The 24,686-nt window shown below is 35.5% G+C and overlaps 1 protein-coding gene across 5 annotated transcripts in view; it reads right to left on the bottom strand.

Moving 5' to 3' along the window:
• The window catches only part of MARCHF6 (membrane associated ring-CH-type finger 6), a 53,356-nt gene that overhangs the window by 25,244 nt on the left and 3,426 nt on the right, over positions 1–24,686 (bottom strand). For 3 of the 5 annotated variants that reach the window (XM_049823927.1, XM_049823929.1, XM_049823930.1), the window contains exons 2-10: positions 23,081–23,180; positions 22,127–22,200; positions 13,876–14,019; positions 9,573–9,645; positions 7,400–7,568; positions 5,810–6,002; positions 5,461–5,522; positions 3,429–3,461; positions 1,654–1,705 (exon numbers count right to left, since the gene is read on the bottom strand). In XM_049823927.1, coding sequence (XP_049679884.1) covers positions 1,654–1,705; positions 3,429–3,461; positions 5,461–5,522; positions 5,810–6,002; positions 7,400–7,568; positions 9,573–9,645; positions 13,876–14,019; positions 22,127–22,200; positions 23,081–23,180 — 900 coding nt within the window. The remainder of the gene's footprint in view (positions 1–1,653; positions 1,706–3,428; positions 3,462–5,460; positions 5,523–5,809; positions 6,003–7,399; positions 7,569–9,572; positions 9,646–13,875; positions 14,020–22,126; positions 22,201–23,080; positions 23,181–24,686) is intronic. The other 2 variants (XM_049823928.1, XM_049823931.1) reach the window with 1 other exon arrangement.

Below are 24,686 nucleotides of genomic sequence, written 5' to 3'. Positions count from 1 at the left end.
AACTAGAGATTTGGCAGTTGTAAATTAGGCAGTACTACTTCATGGGAAAGATACTAAAAATAGGCTTGAGCAGCACAAATTAAATTCCCAGATCTCCTGCTCACTTGCTTGGGAAAGTCATTCCCCTTCTCTACTTGTTAGTTTCCCACTTGTTAAAGCACACATAGAGCTACTGAAAACACATCTATGTGACAACCTTATTAATTATTCTTATTACTCACTTATCATTGAATTTAAACCAAAGATTTAGAAATCTGATAGTTATTATCTACTTATTAAAAAAGCCTAAATTTCATAGCAGCTAAAAAAACCCTAATAAAATTCCAATAACTACAGATTAAAACAGACTAATTATCAGAAAGAAATAATTCTAGTATTTTCCAACTCTTATTAGAACAGTTATATTTTTTTGTGAATCAAATATACATCATAATTCTTTTTATTTCCTTTTGATCTGCTGATTCATTTCAGTAACCAGATGCTCAAATCACTGGTTCAGTATTGTGAGCTTTACTTTGCCAGCAAAAATTTCTTATCTACAGTATAACTTCAGTTTTTAAAGCTCAAACTCTTTTGCCAAGAAAGACCACTCAAAAAAACCAAAGCAACGTAACCAATCCCTTTCTAAACTGATAATTCAGAGTAAGTGAAATTTTGTGTCCAGTACCTCTTCAAGTCTATAAAATGCTCTATCTTGTCACTAAAATGCTGCTGCTTCTGCACACAGTTGTGTCAAATTAACACTAATGAGCTCAAGCACCATAATATAAAAGCTTCTTTTAGCAGCAAAACTTAGGCACAGGGTAGAGCTGTTGCTCTACCATGTCACTCAAGAGGTAGAAGGTACAACCCCACCCCCCCCCCACCCCCCCCCAAACCTGAATCACAGTCTACTGCCTCTCAGGAGGTTCTTAAAAAAAAATAATCTATATATTCTAAATTTGTTACCAATTACCTTTCTGCAGTAAAACCAGAGCAGAAATGCAAATCTACCCTACATATTATAGGCAGTAAATATAAAATAGGAATTCCAGAAACTCTCAAGTGGGAGCTTACTGCTATTTATAAGGCAGCAGGCATTTTACCCTTTTCTTTTAGGGTTCAAATGATTGAGAAATATACACTTACAGTTTGGGGATTTAAAATTTTTTTTTTTTACATTATGACAATTTTATGTCCTAGCACTAACTATACATGGAATCAGAACATGGAAATATTCCTGTCTTGTACTAGAAATAGAAAGAGTCTTGCAAACATTTAAGTTGCATTTCAGCCTCAGCATCTACAGGAATGAGAAAGGAAAATAAAGCAAAATACACCACTGATTAGAATTTACTATTTACATTTGCTCATAAATTAAATTCTAGGAGGTTCCTCCTTCAATTTAACAATATTGCAAACATATTTTTTTCTGTGCTTTGGTTGACAACATTAAGGTTTTGGTAGATTATCTATTTTAATCCTATTCACTTAAAGGAATTAAAATGACAAAACTAGAAGCACTAAAGAGTTATTCATATTCCCAGCTCATTTGTAGTTCCATTTTCAGATGTCACAACTTCATTTACTCTGAGAGAACAGCCTTGAAATTAACCTGCATTATCACTTCACGAAGAAGGTTCTTTTTAAAACCTAAGAGCAAATGGTACTTACCAAACACAAGTATGAACAACGTATTTAAAGACACCACCCAAAAGACATGTTCCTGCAAGGAGTATGGGGGAAGGAGGGAAGAAGATGAGAAGGAAACAGTACATAAATATCAGTAATTTCAACAAGTGATTTTACTTTTGTATCTAAACTTCTTATTTCAACTGCCTATTATTACCAAAACTTGCACATCTCACACATCTCAGGTTAGAGACAAGAAATTTGCTCTAACGCAAAGACCAAAACAAGCAGGACAAATTATGAAAGCATCTTTTTACATTCATGGACATTTACCTAGATAAGAGCACTTATATTAGCTTTAACACTCTTATTTCATAAAAATAAGCTTTTACTTTAAAATCAATATAAATAGTTCTGCTCTTAAAAACAATTACATGAAAAGTATGTGGATATTTGTTTTATAAATAAGAAAATGTTAATCTCAATTTTTAACAACTAGACTTTGTCACAGGAAACCCATTAACAAAACTGACAGCTCTCACTAGAAATGACAGCACGTCTCTTTTAATATTATTTTTAGCTAAGATGTGAACTCAGCCATAGGTAAACTGGAATTTTAATTCTTTTGATATTAATATTTAAGGTAAATCACCAATGACATAATAAGCTACATTATTTTAAACAGGAGACATTAAACTAAGACATTTATTTCAGACATGAGACATTTATCCACCACAGTATCTAATAAACACATTCCTATTTAGGAACTGTATTTCCTTCACACATTAAAGTAAAATTTATACTGCTGGAAGAGAGCATAGATCTATCTTCCCTTTAAAATATAAATGACTTCTCTTTTTAAAAGAAGTGATCTGGCAGATGATATACCCAACGAACACAGCTGTGGTAAGTTCAAGTTTTGTTGCTGTTGACTCTTTGCACTGTCTCTCCCCTGACTCTCAAGTCAGAGCTAGACATCTCTGCAGTCACGTAGGATGGGCAGCAGAGAGAGCCCTTCAAATCAACTATAAGAAAGCCCACTAGAAGACATACATTATGTATGTAAGAGTTTGTCATGGAGATAATCAACACGGGTTCACCCACAAATAGGTGTTAAAAAGCCAATAGCCTTTTTAGGATTGCTTTGCTAAATTATCCTTATCATAAAGATTTTTGGAACAAATTTAAAAGATCCGTGCTCCACAAGACAGACTGACTATTGTGAAGATTTTTTAAAAATAAGATTTGATACTGGTATCAATTAAGATAACATTCAAGAAAAGAAAAATTCTAGGGAGGAGCAAAAAACAAAAAAAGAAAAAAACCCAACACCACAAACAACCCCAAAACAAAACCCCAAAAGTCAAGAAACATAACTAAGGATCTTAAATTTTAAAATCTAGTCTACACTAAAAATTCAGTGGTGGTGTTCTGGTGGTATTAGGGCAAATCAGAAAAGTCTCAATGAAGACACTATTTTAATCGTAGCAAAGACAAAACTTAAGGCTAGAACAGATAGGAATTTTCAGTATATGCTTTTTTACAGTGTCTAGTTTTTATTTAGAGTGGAGTACGTGATCCAAAGTTACCTATGCCTTTTAAGAAATTCCACTTTTACGCCACACACACACACAACTCTACCCTGTGTAACTCCTAAAAAAGACAGTTTGCTTGAACATGACATCATATGAAAGTCTCTTTAAAGAATATATATCATATGAATATAGGGATTTCAAATAGAATGATGTAATTTTTAAAAATACTTTTTTTTTTAAGCGCCTTCTATAGATATTCTTGAAATGCAGGATTTCACTTACTAAAAAAACCAGAGATCCATCAAGTCCAAGCATCTGTGAGGATAAGAAAGTTAACTTTATTTACTCATCAGAAAAACTAAGCCACACGCATCTAAAATAAGCCTCATAGAAGCCTCTTTCACACCAACTTTTAATGTCCAATACAGTCAAAAGCTTTTTTTTATTGCTTAACCAACAAAACCTAGACATAAATTCTTAAAGATAGAAACTAAGTTCTTGTTCAACAGAGTAAACTCAGTTGATCAAAGGTAGTGATATACATGTGGAATATCTTAACATACATGTATTTATATATGGCAAATGAAACATATAATCAACAAATATGTAGGCTATTTCTCTCCAAGACTTTGAAGACTGACAAAGTTTTGTACTTACAAAAGATTTTAGTGATTGAATTGTTATTCAAAAACATGTTCAAACAGCTCAATATTAAACCACAAAAGCAATTTTTTTTTCTTCCTAATTGCAAAGTATCAGTTTATGTTGCACTGCAAAAAGTCTATGGTTAGTATTTTACATTCAATGTGTAAAAGCAACTAGAAACAGGATAATGTTCTATACTGTATGTTGTTAAGTTTAGAAGAGAATTGGTTTACAGCTAGGGAAGACAGGAAACAAATCCTCCATTGCTCTGCACAGCTGTTACGGGAAGCGTCCACCCAACAGCCAAAAATAGAGCATCTATTAAAAAAAATAATCTCTCCTTTCCCCCCCACTTCAATCATTTCTTACTATTTCAATCCAGACACTCCTAGTCCATGATTACTGCCATAATGTACCAGGTTCAAGGCTATTTTGTACCAGGATTTTGCACTAAGTTGCAAGATACTAAAGTTGCACATATTTACAAAGTAAACCAAAATGCAAATTTTTTTGAAAATTCAAAAAGCTTGCTTGCTATTTTCACAAGATGAAATAGCAGAAAAGCCTACCCCACGTTCAATACTCAATGCCAACTAGATGTCTATTGCCTATGCCAGCATGTAGGATTGGCAATAGTTATGAGACTTTGAAGTCAATTTCCGTATTCATGAAGAGGCATCAAAATATTTTCAATTAGGAGTACATCAACATTTCCCAGCACATAAATATAACACACTTGTCTTGAGACATACAGTAGAATAGTTCAGAAACTGGAATTTATGTATGCCCTTTTTCACAACATCTTTTTCAAGCAAACTAAGAAGTTTTCACTAAATACAAAGCAAGGATCAAGACCTGTCCCTCATGATGAAAACTGTATTTCTACTACACTGCAATCAAGGCAACAACTATATCACAGCCTAGGAATATAGTGACTAGCTTTACAACTGTATGCCATAGGCACTAGTGATGCTGGTAAATGACATGAAGCTGGTCTATCTACCTTCAGGTAGACTTTGCTGCACGTGGTGAGCTTTGAACTCAGAGGTTGGCTACTTCTAAACCAGATACAAAAAACTATTCTTGAGTCTCTACACTACTCTGTGATTACAGTGTACATGCATCTCAGGCTGCAATTATGGAATTTGTGATCTATAAACAAAACAGAAGCAATGTTACATTAAAATGCTCCATCATTTTTTAAGAAATACATTTGTCTTTTGCAAATATGTAAATCAAGTAAATTAACCAAAATATCTGGTTCTCTCTTTTCTTTAATACTTTCATGAATACAAAAATTAAGCATTAAGGTATATATAATGCAACACCTATGTGCTCCTAATCTGGCCGAGCACCCTCAATGCGAGCTGAAATTCATTTCTAAACCTGACCAAGTTGAAGACTTCAGAATAGTCTGTGCTAAAACATGTTTTAAGCTGCTACTATATTTCAAATCAAAGAAATGCCTTTTTGATAGTTAACAAGTAGCATAACATATTTTGGTTTTAGTACAACGACTTTTTTAGGTCACTAAAGCCTCCTACTGATAGTTTTTACACTAGACAACAGTATCCAAATCTATCCCAAATGGATTTTAACACAGCAATACTACAAATCATCTCAAGTATGAGTCTGAATTATTCAATTCAAGAAAATTATTCTTACTCACTCGCTCCCAAGTAAGCTCTTCTGCTGCTCGATCCCATTCCAAAGCATTCCAGTTCATGTCATCTGAGGAGACAATGGCCATTTTTACAGCTGTTAGACTCGCCCAAAACAAGATGTAACCACTCCATGCTATGTTTTAAATGAACAAAGACTTAAATGCCTAACATTCGACTCACAACTGCTGATAGCTTTTCAGCACTCAAAACAAATAGATGACATTTGCAAAACCAAGATAAATAAGCTGAAGTGGGAATTTACACAGCTTCCTTGAATTATGACAGTTCTATTTTCAATGGTTTCATTTATATTTAAAAAGAACTAGAACATTACTGTTTTGAGTCACCTGTTACCTTGTGCTCCATTGTTTGCATCTGCTGCATCTTCTACTACAGCATCTTCTTCATCTTCATTATCCTCCTCCTCTTCATCTACTTGTTCTTCTTGAATTTCAGGGTTCTCACCTACAACAACGTTCTCAGCAGCTGCATTAGCAGGTTGATCAAGCACAGCATTTTCAACACCTCCATTTACAACAGCCTGAGCCTGCAGAAACAGGATTTAGTATTGAGTCAAATCAATCAACCTTTCTCAATACTTTTATCCTGTATATAGAAAAAATGAATAGTATTAAAAGAACGTTAATACTGTATTTTCTTTAGATAAGCATTACATTTGGGACCACTAAACCTTTTAAAAGAGGAAGGGAAACATTCAGACTTCTTCACAGAGTAGCTGAGGTTGGAAAGGGCCTCTAGAGACCATCTAGTCGTCCCACCTACTCAAAGCAGGGTCAGCTACAGCAGGTTGCTCAGTGCTGTTTCCAGTTGGCTTTTGAGTAACTCCAGAGATGGAGACTTCACAACCTCTCTGAGCAACCTGTTCCAGTAGTTAATCTCACTTAAAGAAAAAAAAAAACAAACCACCAAACCATAGGTTGCCAGTTTGTTGTTTGTTTGGGATTTTTTGTCTAAATAGAATTTCCTGTATTTTGAGGCTACTGCCTGTTGTCCTGTCACTTGATACTACCAAGATGACTCTGGCTCTGTCTTCTTTACATCCTCCCATCAGGCTGCCCTGAGCCTTCTCATCTCCCAGCTGAACAGTTCCAGCTCTCTCAGCCTCTCATCGTATGTATGATGCTCCAGTCCTTTAACCATTTTTGTTGGCTCTTCACTGCACTCACTCCAGTATGCCCATGTCTCTCTTGTACTGGGGCAGTCTAGAACTGGACACAGCACTCCAGATGTGGTCTCACCAGTGCTCAATAGAGGGGACCTCTCTTGATCTTATAAAAACTATCATTGTATTAGAAAGACAATAATTCAAGGATAACTCAAGTCAGTCATCAAGCTGAGGAACTCTGTCTACAAAAAAATTGACATTTATTACAAAATAACACAAAATTCTAACTACTTCCCCCATGCACGTATTCCTTGTATCATCTCTTCTCCTGCCCAAGAGGCTCCTGTAAGCACTAAAGGGGTGCATGTCTGTGTGGTGGGGGGAGGGCAGAGAAGCTCCAGCTTCAGAGGTTTCAACAAAACCTCCAACTGCTTTGAGAACAGTGAATTGTTACCTCATGAACTACTGAAATAGTTATGAAAAAGACAAAATAAAAGCAAGCTGCATCTTCATTAACTGTGGCTTTATATGCACAAAATTATCTTTAAAAAGTATAAAGATACAGACATAAGAATCTAAATGTTAAAATTACTTTACAAAAACTATAACAAATCCATTAACATTCCATTTTACAGAACTTCAAAAATGTAACAGTGATGTCACTGAGTTTATACAGGCACACGCGTTCAACTTCTGCTAATGTCCAAATAAAGATACCCTGCAGTAAGACAACGTTACCGTTGGGTTCTGATAATGTATTTATTCACAAAAAAAAAATTTCTAAATTTATCATGAACTACTGAGCAGTTAAGTTTTACCTCATTTTGTTGACCAACACCATTGAGTGGCTGTTGCTGATTTTGTTCCAACCACTGCGGTGCTCCTCCATGGACGATCTGTTCACGTAACCAAACCAGGCTGATAAATGCACACAGAGTGCATGTTACCACAAAACAGCCCTGCAAACAGTCAGCCAGCAAGTTCTCCCTGTTAAAGAAAGAAAAACCCCAAATATAAATGACAAATATATTTTGCTAATAAGACTAAATTGAGTCATTAACTACAAACAGATCCTCTTAGTCCAAATCAACAAATAAACTGGTATTTGTGCAAAAAGCTGTATTTATTTATATGTCTAGGTAAAGAAAGTATCTAGACATAATTTTTATTTAATATTAAAAAATCTGTTCCAAGGTGCTGTCTTTTAGGAAGGCTGTATGTACCTGCGTACAAATGGTTTTAAATGCCAAGATAAACACTGATTTTGGAAAAGGTTTTATTTCCTTCTGGTTTGGTTTGTGAAATTACTACTGTTTAAACATAAATATTCCTGCAAAACAGGATCTGACTCAATAAGAAGAAAAGCTTCAAGAGTAGTTCAGGAAAAACAATCTTCAGGAATAGCAATAGAAAACAAACAGTCACTAAGTAAATGACTTGCTACAGTAAAAGGTCTGTTTAAATGTCTAGATGCATAATATCCAGTCCACTTAAGTATTTTATCTGCTGAGCTACCCTAACTGAAAGAATGGAACTGCTTTACATTTCGGGTAGTCTTTTACCCCAGATATTATCTCTATACTTTAAAAAAATCCTAATCTATCGAGTCATACAGAACTGTAAAGCAGCAGCAAAACAAAGTTCAGTTAGCCAACTGAAACTAGGGTTTCATGCAATGCAAGAGATACTTAAATTGGCTTAAGCAATCCTCATTCCTAATTCCAGGTATCCCCTCCCACTTGTTTCCACCCTTGCACTACTCCTTGACCATGGTGAATTTACTCGGGAAGCTAACCAACTACCATACATTCTTTACGTAAGAAATATGCCACCATAGCACTCTGCCATCCCCAAAGAGGTATCAGTCTGGCTCTCCATGCAGCCGCACAGACACTCGCGCCTGCACAGCACAGTGAATACCATGGGGACAAGAAGTCCAAAATGAAAAGATGACACAAGACGGTATTGAAATAGACTCTGTAAAAGAAATTCATGTCAAAGCAGAGCTTCACATGCCATTAAAATCTGACACATACTCAAGTCCTTTATTTTCTCCCTAGACTGTAAAAGACACGAGAAGAGGTGCTCAGTTCACTTGTTTTAGATTCTTCTCAGAAAAATAAAATTAAAATCTACACTTACCGGAAGATAATAGGAAAAATACTGTTACTAATTTCAAGTGAGCATCTCTCTCCATTAATAAAAATTAATTAAAAGTAACATGACCTGATGTCTCAAATCAAATAGCCCAACTGAGATGACTTAGGTGAACCACACAGGACATTCATTCAAAATTTGCTTGATGTGCAACTGATTCTACTCAAACTGAGTTTCAGTTCCTCAGGTTCAAGACAATGAAAAAAGTAAGAACCAGCCTGAAACTCTGTTGTGTTGGTATTTACTGATTCTTTAAGTAAAGTTGATTTGAAAAAGACAAAGATTGACAATATTCAATAGCATATGGCAACTGAAGCATTAAAATTTAAGTGTCAGCTAGACAGCAATCCGATTAAAAAAAAAAATCCCAATCACATAAGAGACCCAGGATGGATAAAATTAAATTAAGAATATAAAAATGTAACGATGCAAACAGAATGTGACATTAATATTATCAGCAATATATATTAATATTCTACTACGTGGCATCTGATTTAAACTGTAGGAAATTATTTTTTTTAATTATTAAGTGTAATTTTGCAGTGTAAGTTTTCTTGACATCAAATACAAGTCTTCATTAACCAGGGCCCATTTTGTAAAGTCAGTTTTCCAGCTCCAAACACCTGAATAACAGAACTTCAAAGTGAAATTATTTCTACTGTAATACAGTTGGCCATACATCTCATTATGCAAAGGGTAACAGGCAGCTGCTTGCCCAAGATGATGGAAGATAACAAGCATAACTGGAAGAAAGGGACACTAAGTTCCAAAGCAACCATTTTCACAGTAATCTGACCAGAAAAGTTATTTGTATCAGACTGTTTAAGTACTTACGTTGACAGAATATCTAATGGCAGTGTCAGTAGTGAGCTCACAGAGCCAGTAAACAAGCACTTGTAGATACGACCTGCATGAAGAAACAGAACCGCGGTATAAATTTGATTCTGGTTATAGCATCACTTGGAAAGGACCACAGGTATCCTCTTTTATCTGGTGTCCTAACTAAATTTATGACAAGGAAGAAAAAAAAAAGTCAACTTCCAGTGAACTAACAGAACTCAAGACGATATACAACAACATGGAACAAAGCTGTATTTATTTTAGCTGAACTTTCTTGATTAAGTATACATTCAAACTGTAAGAATTGCCATACTAGGTTAGGCCCAAGATTTATCTAGACCTGCCTCCAGCACTGGTCACACCAACAGATGCCCAAGGAAGAATACGGAAACAGGTTAAAGATACTTGCAGCAATACTTCCTCAGTACATTCTCATATGCTTCACACAAAGCAGCTCAGTTCCTGTGCCATATCATCTCAGTGCTAATTAATTCTTGATGGATTCCTCCCTCACCCTATTAATTTGTTCAATCATTTTTTGAACCTATATAAACTTTTGGTATTATGACATCTTGTAGCAAGGAGTCTCACCATTTCGTTATCTGTTTTAAATATTTGTTTTATGGATTAATTCTTGATGCTAGTTAATGTTAGCTTTTTAGCACAATTCTTCAGTCACATAATCTTAAAAGGAGATTATCAATGTATATAGTCTACTTCAGAAAATTTGGTTCAGATTCATAGAAGGATGACACAGAGGCTCAGAACAGGATGAGGGAAGACGTAAGGCACCCATACCCAGAAATGCAATTTTTAAGATTCTCATTCCACCCTTTGGGCAGGCATGGGTACCCAAGCATATACTAGCACACTATGGTTTCTGTGACCTAGAATAAATAGCTCAGTTATTACCTCATGGATAAAACTGTTTGTAAATTGTAGAAACATAAACTTTCTATCTCTCTCATGAATCAATCCACCAGAAATGCCCAAAAGGTCTACTGTTCATGCTCACCCTTTATATAAGACATAATATAGCACTTGGAAGAAGTTAACACTTACATCCCCAGTGCAATCCACCCCTCCCGCTGAAGTTCTGACATTGGACAGAAAATAATAATACAAAATTCAAAGGTCTAGAGCAAGTTAGAACACAAAAGAGACAATGGCTGTAGCTGATCTACTGAAAATGTTCAGTCTCACTGTAGTCAGTACTACTTACACATTTTATATTGAACAGTCACTGAATCAAATTTAGCAAGATGATACTGATCCTCTGCTGCCAGTGAGCTTCAATAGTTTGCCTCTGCCTACCATCTAGCTACGTGGTGGGGGAATTTCAAAGGGGCAAGATACCGCTGTGAACTCTGCCACGCTGAAAAGGTCAAAGAACACAAGCCTTATAACTTCCAATTACACTACACTGGTAGGAAACCACTGTAACAAAACTCATTGCTAGATGTTATGGAATAGGAAGGGGATTTTATTATGCAAAATCTCTAAGCAAACTGATTTCTAAGTAAGCTATTTTTCCCTCACAGATTTCACTTGCTCTCTCTTATACAAGCACCGAGACTTGTATGCCCAAGTGGTCTGGACAGGATCACTTGTGGACAACACTAAAGACAAAGGACACCAGCTAGTAAATCCTCATCATGTCTCTTTGATTATTCTTGATTGGCATTTATGAACTGATTTTAGACTTCCTTTCATACCCTTCATGTGTAGATACCATTTGGGATCTTTGCCTCATTATTTTGTTTCACCCTCTTGAGCCTGAGGCAAAATTCACAGTTCTCCTGTTTTCCTTATCTGTATATCTTATAACCCCAGTCTTGTTCTTCATCTGCTTGACACCTTATCTTTAGTTTGTTTATTTTCCCTCTTGATTTGAATGAAATCACATATACAGTGCTTTCTGGCAAACAGCAAATACTCCTTTTAGCCCTTCTTCTGCTGGTTCTTGTGGTGCTCACATACACAATTCCAATTTACTCGTGCCAATTTAAGTAGTTCTATTACACATCTCTACAAATTTAATCTCTACACAATTACATGAAACATGAATACAGCCATTCTCTTCAGCTATATTGTCTTTTTTTTTTTTTTTTTTAAATGGCAAGTGAATCACTCCAGAAAAATACATTCATATGCCACATCAGAGTGCGAACAGTGATTTCTCAGATTTGAGATAAAGGACGCACTTCAGACAACCCAACTCCCACTGCCTTAGTGTTCACATTCACTTTACTCAGTGTGCACACCTGTTCCTTACCCCACGTACTGTATAGGTACCTCAGGTATTTCACTCTAGGGACCATGCAGCTAAATACAATTATTACAGAGAATAAAACCACTTTGGATTAAATTGGCCCAATTAATCCTACTTCTCTGAACAGATCATAGCAAATTATGTAACTGGCTTTTTTCATCCACTCATGTAAGTATGTTTTGTGCTAAGAGAATAGCAACAGCATATCAGAGCCTGCTGGGTTTAAGCTGAGGGTAAGAGATAAATTCCTTTTACTCAACCATATAAGATGGGTATGCAATAAAGAAGTGAAATAATGAAAAAAGAATGTAGAATTTATCCCACAATGGGATAACTGCACGACTAGCATGTTAATCTGCAAGACAGATTTGTTCAACCATACATCTCCTTCGATATGTCTGACAAGTTTTTTATGCTGCACCTCTTTCTTCTGGATATAAAATTATGAGAATACTTCCTTGTGAGGCCAGCCACACACAATTATGTGAGCCATATGACAAACAGGGAAGGCAAAAAGATTGCATTAAGTAGTATTTAAATATTACAGAAAATTAAAGATTACATTAAAGGCATTTAATGTAAGAAGACAAGACCCATACAAAATCACATCCATGAGACGGACCCTGACAAATTTCAACACTAAATGGATATTTCAAGGTTTGTTAGACTGAATGGTTCTACCATGTTGGGTATCTTCCTCTGCAAATATGTTACCCTTCACACATTAATCCTTAAACGAATCCATAAACAGGGGTACAGGTGCAATGTTAGAGACACAAACTAAGACAAAGTAAACAAAATGGTCACTCATAAATAAAAATCTTAAGTCAATTACATTGGCTTAGTAAATGAGTATTAAAATCCAAAAATGACATTTGTAAAAAAACCAAACAAGTCTTATATAACTAAGGTGTAGGTGGTGACCTCTGGTAATGTTTCAGTATTACTGAAGAGCTGGCATCAGGTTTTCAGACAGTTATGAAATGTAACTACCTTAATTAATCTATTGAGTATGACTTTGCTGTCCTTCAAAGTTTAGTGAGAAAAGTGTACAAGATTTGCATTTTGAAAGACAATGGTAGAAAACCAGGTTTCATCTAAAAACCCAAGAAAGAAATTGGAAATACTTTTTAGTTTTAATGCAGAGGAGTTTGTAAATCTTGCTTACTACATGCCCAGAAAAACTCTTTTTCTTGCACAGGAAAGACAGGCTGCAGAAATAGTATCACTCTTTTATAACTGATGCCAGTATTGTGCTATTCTCAAACGAAGCCAGTGACAGCTACAAATAAAAGCACAGAACATACTGAGAAACTGTCTAGGGAGATGCATTTACTGGCTGTCTGCTCTGTTGTTCAAGGGGTATATTACTGTTTGTAAAGACGCACTTCCAATCATTTCCTTGACTGAACGCTATATCCCTTTTGCCTTTTTTCATCTTCTCTGTATTTTTGGCTTGTTGAAACGTCAATAGCTCTCTTTCCATTTGTATTTGAAAAGTGAATTTCAAACTGGATACTACAGCAATTTAAATGTGTGCTGTCTTTCTGTTAAGTTCCTTTACTACTTATAGGCCTTTGTTTACTATTTTTTCAGAGGAGTTTTACTAATCAATTTATGTATGACCGTAAAGGAATTTCACTTTTCATACTAAAAAAAAGTATTGCACTTTCATTTATAGATAGTTAGAAAAACCAGGACAATTCTTCTATCCTAATATTACTAAACTGTATCAAATAAAGACTTCCATGTAGATTTTAAAGATACTTAAAAAGAGGCATTTTATTGGAATAAGTTTAAAAGCCCTTTTATGCATTTTCTCCTATCTCTTAACACCTTCTTGCATTGCACGCTGGCTTAAGAGTCAAATAGCTAGAACTTCTGACTGAAAATAAGTGAAATAACGTCTTCGAGTTTATGATTTTTTTTTTAATAAACCAACAATGGTTTCACAAAACTTTGTTGCAGGAAGTGGCATATTTTCCTGCGTATAAGAGTATTACAGCACAAAAAATGAATACTTACATGCAGTAAGAGGTACTACTCCCAACCATGCAAAGGCCACAAGTGTATAATGAAACCAGTATCGTATTGCTGTGCCAATACTCGTAACCAGTCCAGCAAAGATGTCTTGGATTGGAAGCCGTGAAGGCATATCTGGGGAATAAACTGTGTAGAAAAGGCACTTATGAAACAGTTCTTCCTTTAAAGAAGCATTTATGTAGAAGTCCTGACAACTGCAAAATGTTTGTATTTGGCAAAAGCTTACTAGAAGAATAAGCACATTTTATAGATTCCCAAGAGATGACCCCAAACAAATAACAAAAACCCCCAAACTTCACATGACACATTTGTTACATTGTATGCTGAGTGGAATGGGAAAATTAATAAACTCCATGCTAATTTTTCACTTGGAGAAGTTTTCTTAATAGCGTTATTTATCAACTGTAAACTCTGATTATCTCAAAATAAGCTCAAGCCTGGAAAGAAAAGCAGATTCTAAATTCAGTAGCCCTCCCACTCAGCTCTACCTCAAAGATATCCCCTGTCTGTTATTTATAAACTGAGTTCAAGGAAAAAGCACAAGGAACAAGAGCAATTAGCAATTTTGCATACTGTCAATTTGTTTGCAAGATTCTACTTGCAATGCAACAGCACAAAAAAAAAAAATCAGCAAAATGAAAGCACCACACAGACAGGAAAACTGAAGGGAACTGATTAAGCATCTACAGACATTGAAACTTACACAGAATGAGTTTTACTTCCAACACACTTCTATTTTATACTATGTAAGATTTCTTCTAAGGTCACTCCTGTTACAGAATATAATGCAAATCTCCCAGCCATTTTCATAATAGTACATTTTGTTGACTTTTGAAATTCAACACCTACATATTACATAAACCCATCCCTACTCAAAAGCCAAGAAAAACACTGACAGGGCTGCTGCTTTTGCAAACAATTAGAAAACACCTATCTCTAACATTTTCATTAGATTTAGTTAGCTTCTACACACTTATATGGATGCCAGGAAGTGCTAATACACAGTATCAGTAACAGATTTGAATAAAGAAGATAAACTACAGTTAGGAGTTGCACAGAGACGTTGCTGCCTGGATGTTTAACAGCTATGTTGGAAAACAGCTGAACTTGAAGACATTCAATTAATGGACTATTTTTTAAAACATCACATACTTTTAACTACATAAGGAAACTCAATTTTTCTAAGAACTACTAGGGAAAAGTTTTGCTCCCCTCTCATGGACAATCCTTTGACTTAGAAGTCTGCAAAATACTGCTTCATGGAATCTACCTGCATCCCACCTTTTCTCTAATGAACATCCCTGCTACCTTTACCTACATTCTTAACAATCCTTTTACTAATCTCAGAGAGGAAGCCTCTACAGGAGAAGAAACTTCTTTTCTCTCCAGGGACATTTCCCTAAGTTTCTGTATTGTAAAGAGAACCCAAGAACATAGAAAAGCAGTATCAACATGCAGAAGTACCCAAAGAATGTGGAGAGTTTGGTGCATTTGAACAACCCGTGGATTATATTTGACACAAAGTAACAACAAAACAATAAACATAAGATTATATTTGACACAAAGTTACAACAAAACAGTAACCATAAAACTATATTTGACACAAAGTAACAACAAAACAGTAACCAAAAGACAAATAGTAACTGGTTTTAAATTTCAAAGGTTCTTAGTTGTCAGGTATCTGGCAAGAACTGGAACTCATAAAAAAAAAGGACTAAAAATACAACACTAGGGAAGCATAGCTGTGAGAACACAGAGCAGTAAACTGAAAGCAGGACACAAATGTATTTTGACACTATCGATTTACAATTTTCTTATTACAGAAACAGATTTAATATACAATTTGGTAGTACCATTGAAAATGTCCAGTGAAGACTTACTAGTGATCTCTCAGCTCACACTGAACAAACATTCTGGAAAATTATGACAGAAGAGAAGCAGACCTTTGTTTAGGGTGCTAAAAGAATACCTACCTAGAGTATATTTGTTACACATTTATGGTATGACTCAGACAGACAAAACTGAACTCAGCAGATAATTTCAGGCATTTTTTTTCATTTTCAAAAAAATATATTTTGATCAACACTTTGGAACTGCAACAGAGGCTACAAGGAAAACATTAACTTTGCATTAATGATTTATTTGTTAGGGGGAAGTTAGGAAGGTTTAAAGTTTTTTTTAAAATGCATCTTTCAGGACAGGGGTGTGTGGGGGCAAGACTGCTGTTCTTCCTCTGCTTTGCCACACTTCTACCTCTCAAAGCTTTATACCACGATGATAAGATAAAGCCCTTCTATGTCCTACAACATTCAGGGCAGTCTGTCAATAGATTTCAGCTGACAAAAATAAATATCCATAACAGGAAAGTGGAAAAAAGAAGTTCCCAATTCTCTAGCTTACCAAAGTGATACCTTTAAGTTTATTACAGGAAGCTTCCTCATCATTCCCTTTTCTTCAGAGGCTATTTAGTACAAACATCACACAACTCTACTTTGACAAACACAGTAGTAACAATCTGCTGAACCTGAATGCTATAATTCCCACCAAACTTATGAAGAAATAAAACAAACTAGTTAACACTTTCAATTTAATGTCTCTTTCCCAATCTTTTCGAAGTACCAAAACTTTATCCAAATGAAAACTATACTGCCCACACAATTTCCCTTGCAAGGAGACAGGAGAGATATTTAGTCATGCATGGGCAGTACAGAAAGGAGCTCTCATCAGAGCAGTATCTGAGCAATAACACGGGCTTTTTGAATACCTGTATGTTCTGTTATGATAATGTAGTATGTAATGATAACTATAAACATTAGCAAACCTGGATAGTTTCAGGCTTCACTTGTGTTGCTTGTATTACAAAAATAAAAAAAAAAGAAAAAAAGAAGCAGCAACATCAGGAGCACTGGCACTCTCCGTAGTTATAAATGCCAGCTGCACAACAGAAAAAATGACCAATACAGAGAGAATACAAGGCTCTTCCTAATCCTGAAATTCTCTTGCTCCTCTTTCCTGTCCCACATCAGCAGTAGAATCCCTGTACAAACCCACCTCCACAACGAATCATCAGCAACCTGTAACTGGTCCCAAAGCAACGGTCCAAGACCTTCCCTGTCTCCTAAGAGTTACTCCCAATGAACGAGAATCGGTTGTGCAGGTTTAAATATGTTTACCTCCCCCATTTATGGCTAGTTCTGCCACAAGGTAAAAAGTGATATTTTCTGAAACACTCAAACATTTGTGGAGAAATCAGATATATAATCATTATGAACTAGTGTAAAATACTATGGAAAGCTGTCTGTAGTTTTCGTGTTACTGGCCAGTAGCATTTTGAAAATGCAAATCTTCGCCCTAGAAGGAAATAAAGATCCCAGTTTATGTTATACCTTCAGATTTCATGCCTCCCATGAGTCCCTTCCTATAGTGCATCATCTTGCCTTCCACAGAGGGAAGCAGAGCTGCACAAAGATACTTAAAAAGCAACAGCCTTCTGACATATGCTGTATCAAAAAAAAACCCCTACTACTATTTATTACGAAGGCTCAAATTTTTTTAATAGTCTTATTTTTCTCCACAGCTGTCACAATACAACTGTATCCTATTTCATTTCTCGCTCTTTCCACATCCAAGTCAGCCTATTTATCTGCCCATAACTTAACAGGTGCATGCCTAGTGTGGAAGCAAGCAAAACCTCTTTCTTTGATTAGGTAAAACTGTCATTTAGCCTACTTCACAGAATCCCCATATTTACAGTCCTCTTACCCACAGATTTTATATTTCCTGTTACACCTGCAAGCCATTTATATGCTACCTCAACCATCCTTGTGCACTGATAATGAAATAGACTATATAACTCATAAGTAAAAACCATGTGTTTTATAGCTCATGGGTTAAAGCACTGGTTTGGTAAAACAGGGGTTGTGAATTATTCTTTAGGTTGGGCTAGATGATCTTCAAAAGACCCTTCCAACCCAAACCATTTTATGTTTCTATGTTTTACACTCTTGAGACATATGCAGACTTTGCTCTGGACTGCTAAGGTAAAAGGAAAAAAATGTCACCCCTTCTCATGCAAGCCATGGGTCTAACAAAACATACAAAATGACACTCAGATGTAACTCAACTGCATGTTTACTCTGCACTCTGGAGCTGGCAGCAGACATGTCAAATTCTGTGCCAGCACGTAGTATTTTGTTTCAGAAGTTTATGGTTTTCCAAACTAGACTTTCTAGAAATGCTGAAGCTATGAACTACTGTATTGAAGACTGTCAAAATGAAGAGGTAAAAAAATTAGCCCATTATATCTTTCAATAAAATCTTAAGTACTTTAAAGATGAGCCCAACAAAATGGGTCACTCATTTTAGTATAATTACATAGCTTCTTACAGATAATTTTGTACAAAATTAAAGATCCAAAAGTTTGGAACTTAATTTACTAATTGTTACTACAAACAACATACAATTACTACATGATGTTTTTTGCACAAGTTACTTAAAATAATTAATATATAATTTAGTATTCCACAATTACATCAGAGTAATACTCATTTTTCTTTGCCTTAAAATCCATGAACCATGAACTCTTTCACATTAAGCTAGACATGCTAGACACATCCAGAAGGTTTTAAGATGATAAAAAAATTATCCAGGCTTATGAATTAATTTTTAGAAAAACCCACAAACCAACAACTCTAAGTATTTAACATGGAAATCTCAGTGTGCTATAGGATAGCTTAGGAGCAAAATCAATCCAAATGATTCACAGGAACAAATAGTTCCTGATCCAACAAACTTTCATATTAACTGTTATACATGAACAAAGATGGCAAACAACAAGAAAGAACAATAACAAACCAGGATTACAACAATACAAACAGCAAGGTCCAAGCGCATGCAAGCCTTGAATTAGTATCTTTGCATGCATAAATCAAAAGTTTTTATCAGATTATAATAATTTATAAACTCAAGAACATCCTACCCACGTGGCTTCCTTCCATTTTACAATCTTTGTATTAACTAAGCTTGTGACATCATACCGACCACTTATCAGCAATGCAGCTGCTTAGGAAGCAGAGGAATGATCCCATCCCAATCTCCAGCCAAAGATCAGGCTAGTCTACTTCCATGTTTGTATTTTTGAAAATATTTATGTTAACTTTACCTTCTACAGAAAAGAGAAGTTTTGAAAACTATCTTCTCATGGGAAATACAGCCTCACCTTCTTTCACGGGTCAGTGCTTATGAATGTTTAGTGTAACATGAAGAAGAATGCATGTGTGGGGAGAAAAAGAATATAGAGTAGTTGCTCTTTAAAAACTCAGAAAGAAAACATGTGAGTTAAAAAACGAACAAGCCCCTTGACTTAAAAATAGTCCAAAGCTACTTTTTTTAAAAATAGTTGTATTAATCCATAACTTGAAAAAATGCAAAAGGAATGAATTTTAAAACACATAAAATTTAGCTTCAAAGCGTGCATTTGAAATCGAGTCATTTGCCTACATGACCAAACATTTTTAGAGAATGATGCTATTATTCAAAAGAAAAATCAATTCCTTTGTACTCCTGCCAAGATGCAAGTTGAACCTTCTACTCTTTCCTTCCTTCCTTCCAAATAGTACCTAACCTAGTAGTTCAGGTGCTAAAGAAGTCACAGGATGTTACAGAATTTAAAGAATATACGCTCTAGGAATATTTTATGAATGCTCCATATGCAAAAAGTTATACTAGCAAAGGACCATTTTTGACAGATTGACAGCAACAGCCTTAACAAACTAACCAAGGTAAACTAAAAGCGGAGTTGTTGGTATTACTGCACCATCATTCTCAACGTAGTGCCTGTCCTTTGAAGCACAGATACCAATTATGTACATGCATTTATGTGACCACATCCCATGGTGAATTAACTTATCTGAAAGTGTTTTAAACCTGGCATGGTTATAGGCCAGGTCCAGCTTTGTTCTGGATGACTGGCATATACATTAATCCCACCTCTGCCTTATCATTCTCTCTCCTGCACCTGTGACTCACTCTCTCAGCTCCCACAAGCAGATCCAGCTTCCAGACTAGACATCCACGTTATCTTCCAAATAAAGGGGGATAAGAGAAACCAAGGAAACCATAACTGCATGAGTGCTGGGTGTGAGGGCAACAATGGAACAGGACACACTGAGCAGAGAGGGCTGGAGGAACCTGTGCTAGATACATGGCCCACACTACCACTGTGTGCAGCCTGGTAAAAAAAGAAAAAAGCATGCTGTACGATGTGGAAAGCCAGGAAGAAAACATTATCAGCAGAGGTTGCTCAGTCTGGGGAGTGGCCAGTGTGTGACAGGAAGATAAGTAGACCTTTGCTAGCAGCTGAATGTGGAGAAAGTACTCTATTACATGGGGAAGAAAGAGGTTCACTTACTACCAATTTCAAGGCTCCTATGACAAATGGTAACTTGTTAAGCCACAGTAATTCAATTAAGTTTTCTTATATGTCTGTAATCTGCAACTACATTACAAACTGTGCTGGTAACAGCTATGTCAGTCAAGGATTAAACTGCAGGAACACCTCTGTTGGTAAGGGCAATGAATAAGCTTTCTAGTATCAATAGTAACACATGTATAAAGTGCATTTCATTTAGATCTTCTCATCCTCTTTTCTCTACATTCTAGGGAAAACACTTTACACTTTTGTCCTTTTTTTACATACAAAACTAGAAAGTCTTCTTTCTTCTTAACAACTAGTAAATCACCGAAATGCAGTTTTCTGGTCTTGCGCACTAAATTCTGTAGAAGACCTAGTATCAGAAAGCAATTTTGAAAGTGGTTAATTAGCTTGCATGGAGCTCCAGAACCGGGGATCGCTGTTAATTTGCAAAGCTTCCAAAAAGAAGCAATATAATGCCTTTATAAAAATGTTTAACAAATAAAACCTGCAAGCAGATGACATCTTACATTTCTTATGCAGGTCTCTGTATTATTTAAAAATAATCACCTGAAAGCATTGCTGTGATCAACATAAAATATGCTGTTCCCCTCACAGAGGTAAGACAGAGTTAATATTGTACATTTCACTGCTGATCATTTAAAAAATGGTCTAATGTGTTTAATTAATTGTTGGCAGAAATGGAAAAGTCTGGGGTTCAATATACAGAAAGAAGGTAGATTACGGGATTTTTGGAACAGAAGACATATTGAAATAAACCATCTGGCTCTTTAGACTTAGGTTTCTCTACCAATGTACAAAACTAGTAAAAAACCCCAAACAAACAACAAAAAAAAGTGAGAGGGGAGCAGGGATGGGATGAGCCCTCCATCCTTCTAACTGGGACCAGCTACCCTGAAAAGGACCTTTGATTTTTATTGTACCACACACCTAAAATAGTCAAACCTCATCATCTTTCCCAATTCAAGACAGCTTCTACAGTACAGATACTCATCAGCTTAAAAAAAAATAATATTACGTATCTGCACCATGAAGAACAGACCTCAGCAGCTGTAAAGAATAAATCAGCACAAATAAACTTAATGCAAAAAATACGTAGCAAAAGAACCACTTTACCTGTTCAACAGGCAATAAGTTGGCAATACTAAATAACAAGCCAAAGGACCTCACTTATTTCTGCTACTAGTGGTTAAAATGGAATTAAGAATCCTCTGGGAACTATACAAAGATACAGCCATTCTTCATCGTAACTTGCCTAACTTATCTAGTTGAATCTAACATAAATGGTGATGTAGTGCTGGGTAGTTATTGTATCTTGACTGAAATGCAAGTGGAATAATTATCATTTGCATTATCTGTCAAGATCATTTGAACTGAAAGTGACAAAAGTCAGGTGGTAATGTTGCAGGTGGATAGTTCAAAGGTAACTGAACACTGGTTTTCAAATTCAAATTTTGCTGTGGTTTCACCTTAACATTCAGACTTCCAAACACTCAAATTTATCAATGAAGCTGAAAACATAGCATATGTTGGCAACAAAAGAATGGGACTGAGGCAGTCAGAAAACATACAGAATAATACTTCTTTTATGGCTCACCTAAGATTATGAAAGAACCAGATTATCCATTACTTAAACAATTCACACAGTCTGCAATAATATGCATAAGAACAGCAATTGAAACAAGAATATAGAAGTTAAAACACAAGTTTGGATCTATCATGCTGAATGAAAAAGTAATCACTTCATCTGTACCAAGAGAAAAAAAGAAATTCTGAAAAATAGCAGTAAAACATACTTACTTGGTGTGAAAGCAAATCTGTGCTTACATAATTCACAGTATTCTTTTCTGCTGTGTTTAAGCCACTGAACTAAGCTGCAATAAAAAGTTATTGTATTAATACACGCTATTACATCTCCCCACCTTATCCCTCCATTAAGGAAAACACACCAATTCTCTGTTTCCAAACATAAATCAGGATACTGGTACTAGCAAGCAGGACTTAAATTAGCATGTTTATTAAGTCCATTTAGGCCATTAAGTAAGTTTCAAAAAGTAAAAAGGGTAAGCTGACTACAAGTAACAGTAACTCTTCAATTACATCACTTACATTACTGATAAAGTACGTTCTTTCAATATGTTATTAAAAAGGCTAATAACTCAAAGCATATATCCTGACATGGACACCCACTAGTGACACAAATCCTTATAAATATTTCAAGATATGACACATATATGCACACAGCTAAGATTTAGAACTGTTGCATTTGTGAAAGAACGGCTATTAAAATACCATCAAAAGGAATGTGCGCTACAGACCAGAAATACAGTTTTCACTTTAGCATTTCCCTGATCCAACATATACCACAAAATGACCAAAAAGTACTAGTTTTTTTTTTTTTTCTTGCTATGAGGTTAGATGTTCTTTTTATTCACAACTATAAGTGGGCAGAAAAAGCCCCAACATACTGATTTTTCTGCTTAGTTTTCATAAAGCTGATATACGAGCAGAACTGTAGTCCTAAACACAAACAATTATCAGTACTTTCTTTTCATATACAATTACTAAATTCTTTGTGAACCGTAATGAACCATCACGTAAAAACATCAACCCCCCTAACGTATTTCTGCTGAAAATTGGATTTTCTTGCTAGTTAACCTGAAGACTTAGGAAGTATTGTTTTTAGAAACGTTTTTTTTTTTTTTTTTTTTTAATAAAACACAATAATAAAACCTCTGCAAACACAGAACTCACCATTCCTGATGAATAAATTTAATACTGCCAGTACACACACACGGATGATAGAGGGGTTTCTCAGGCGTTCCTTCAGATCGACAGACTCTGCATATATCTGCTGACAAGGACATTAAGCTTATTACACTACTTCTTAAAGAACTCAAATTTACAAGACAAATTATACAATTATATTCTTGAAACTTTGCCATGTAGCAAAATGAAGCCAGAATAAATTGGAAGAGGATGAAAAGACAGATTTCATCTGATGCAAGACATGAAGACTGGGAGATCACCTGAAAAAGCAACAAGAATGTTATCTGCCTGATCATGTTATAAAAAAACCCCAAACATGTCCTCTTATATTTCTAAGACTTCCAGGAAACAGACACAGTGAAACTACATGCAGAGGTGCTCTTTGCCTAAAAAAGGTATCACTAAACCAACACATAGACTGTTAAGGGTAATCTTCCTGAAAGTGGAGACTTTGAAATGGGAAGATTCCGTCTGAGTTTTGAACAAGTTAAAGGGAGGCTGAGCAGAGGAGATTTACTAATGTCTAACAATGACTTAAACATGCCATTTGCTACTCTTGAACCTAACATGGATGTTCCTTAGTGCTCTTGATGAAAGGGAAAAAACCCCACCATAATAAACAGAAGTAGGTATTTTGTGAATTTGCTACCCAAGTTGAATAAGGCCATCCATCTAGCAGTCTACAGTCCAATGACAAGAGGAAAGACATTTTCTATTTCTTATTTCACTAATATTTCAATAGTCAAAAATAGTGAAGAAAGAAGGTGTGGGAACATTTTCTTACAACTAAAGATTGCAAGAAGTTTTGTGGACAGAAGTGGAAAGAAGCGAGTGTAAACCTCTCCCTCTACAGAGGAGATGTTTATTTTAACACCATTCGGTTATCCAGAGCTCTTAAACACACAACTAAATATAAATAAAAATCAAGTATTTTATTTACTTATTGACAGATGCATGCATGGTATTCCCTTTACTCCTCCTTTTACTTCTATTAAGGAAATGAACATAAAATGTCACAGAAAAAATAGAAGATTTAAGTTTAGAATTTTCTCTTTTGTTAACTATTTCTCTATCAACCACCATTCAGCAAACCTGCAAGAGTGTAACAGATACACATCAGAGATCTTTGTTAGAAAAATACCAACTTAAAGTGCTGATGTAAGAATACTGAAAATATGCAATTTCAAGTCTGAATTACCTATCTTTGTGCTGGGTTGAAATCTCTGAGGGCTAAGGTTTTCCTACAAAAAGTTCCAAAAGGTATCAAACATTAGAATACAAATGTTTTTCTACAAAGATGTCACAATATGACCATACCCATAGTTTGCACAGTATTAGAACAGTTTCTACACATAGAGCATAAGAATGCAAGTGATTCCAAAGAAAAAAATAATTTTCTATCTATAAATAGGGATATTTGAATTCATCCACGCAGGCCAAAAACCTAGAATTAACAGAAACATGCATCCAACACCACATCAATGATGCTACAAAGAGACATAAAGAGTACTTCTGCCACAGCCAGATCGAGCAACGACGTATCGTTGCAAACATCAGGAGCCCCTGGTTTGGCTGCCGACAAGAACGACCA

This window comes from Accipiter gentilis, chromosome 20 (genome assembly GCF_929443795.1).
Source record: "Accipiter gentilis chromosome 20, bAccGen1.1, whole genome shotgun sequence".
Classification (NCBI taxonomy): domain Eukaryota; kingdom Metazoa; phylum Chordata; class Aves; order Accipitriformes; family Accipitridae; genus Astur; species Astur gentilis.
This window is presented reverse-complemented; position numbering and strand designations above follow the sequence as displayed.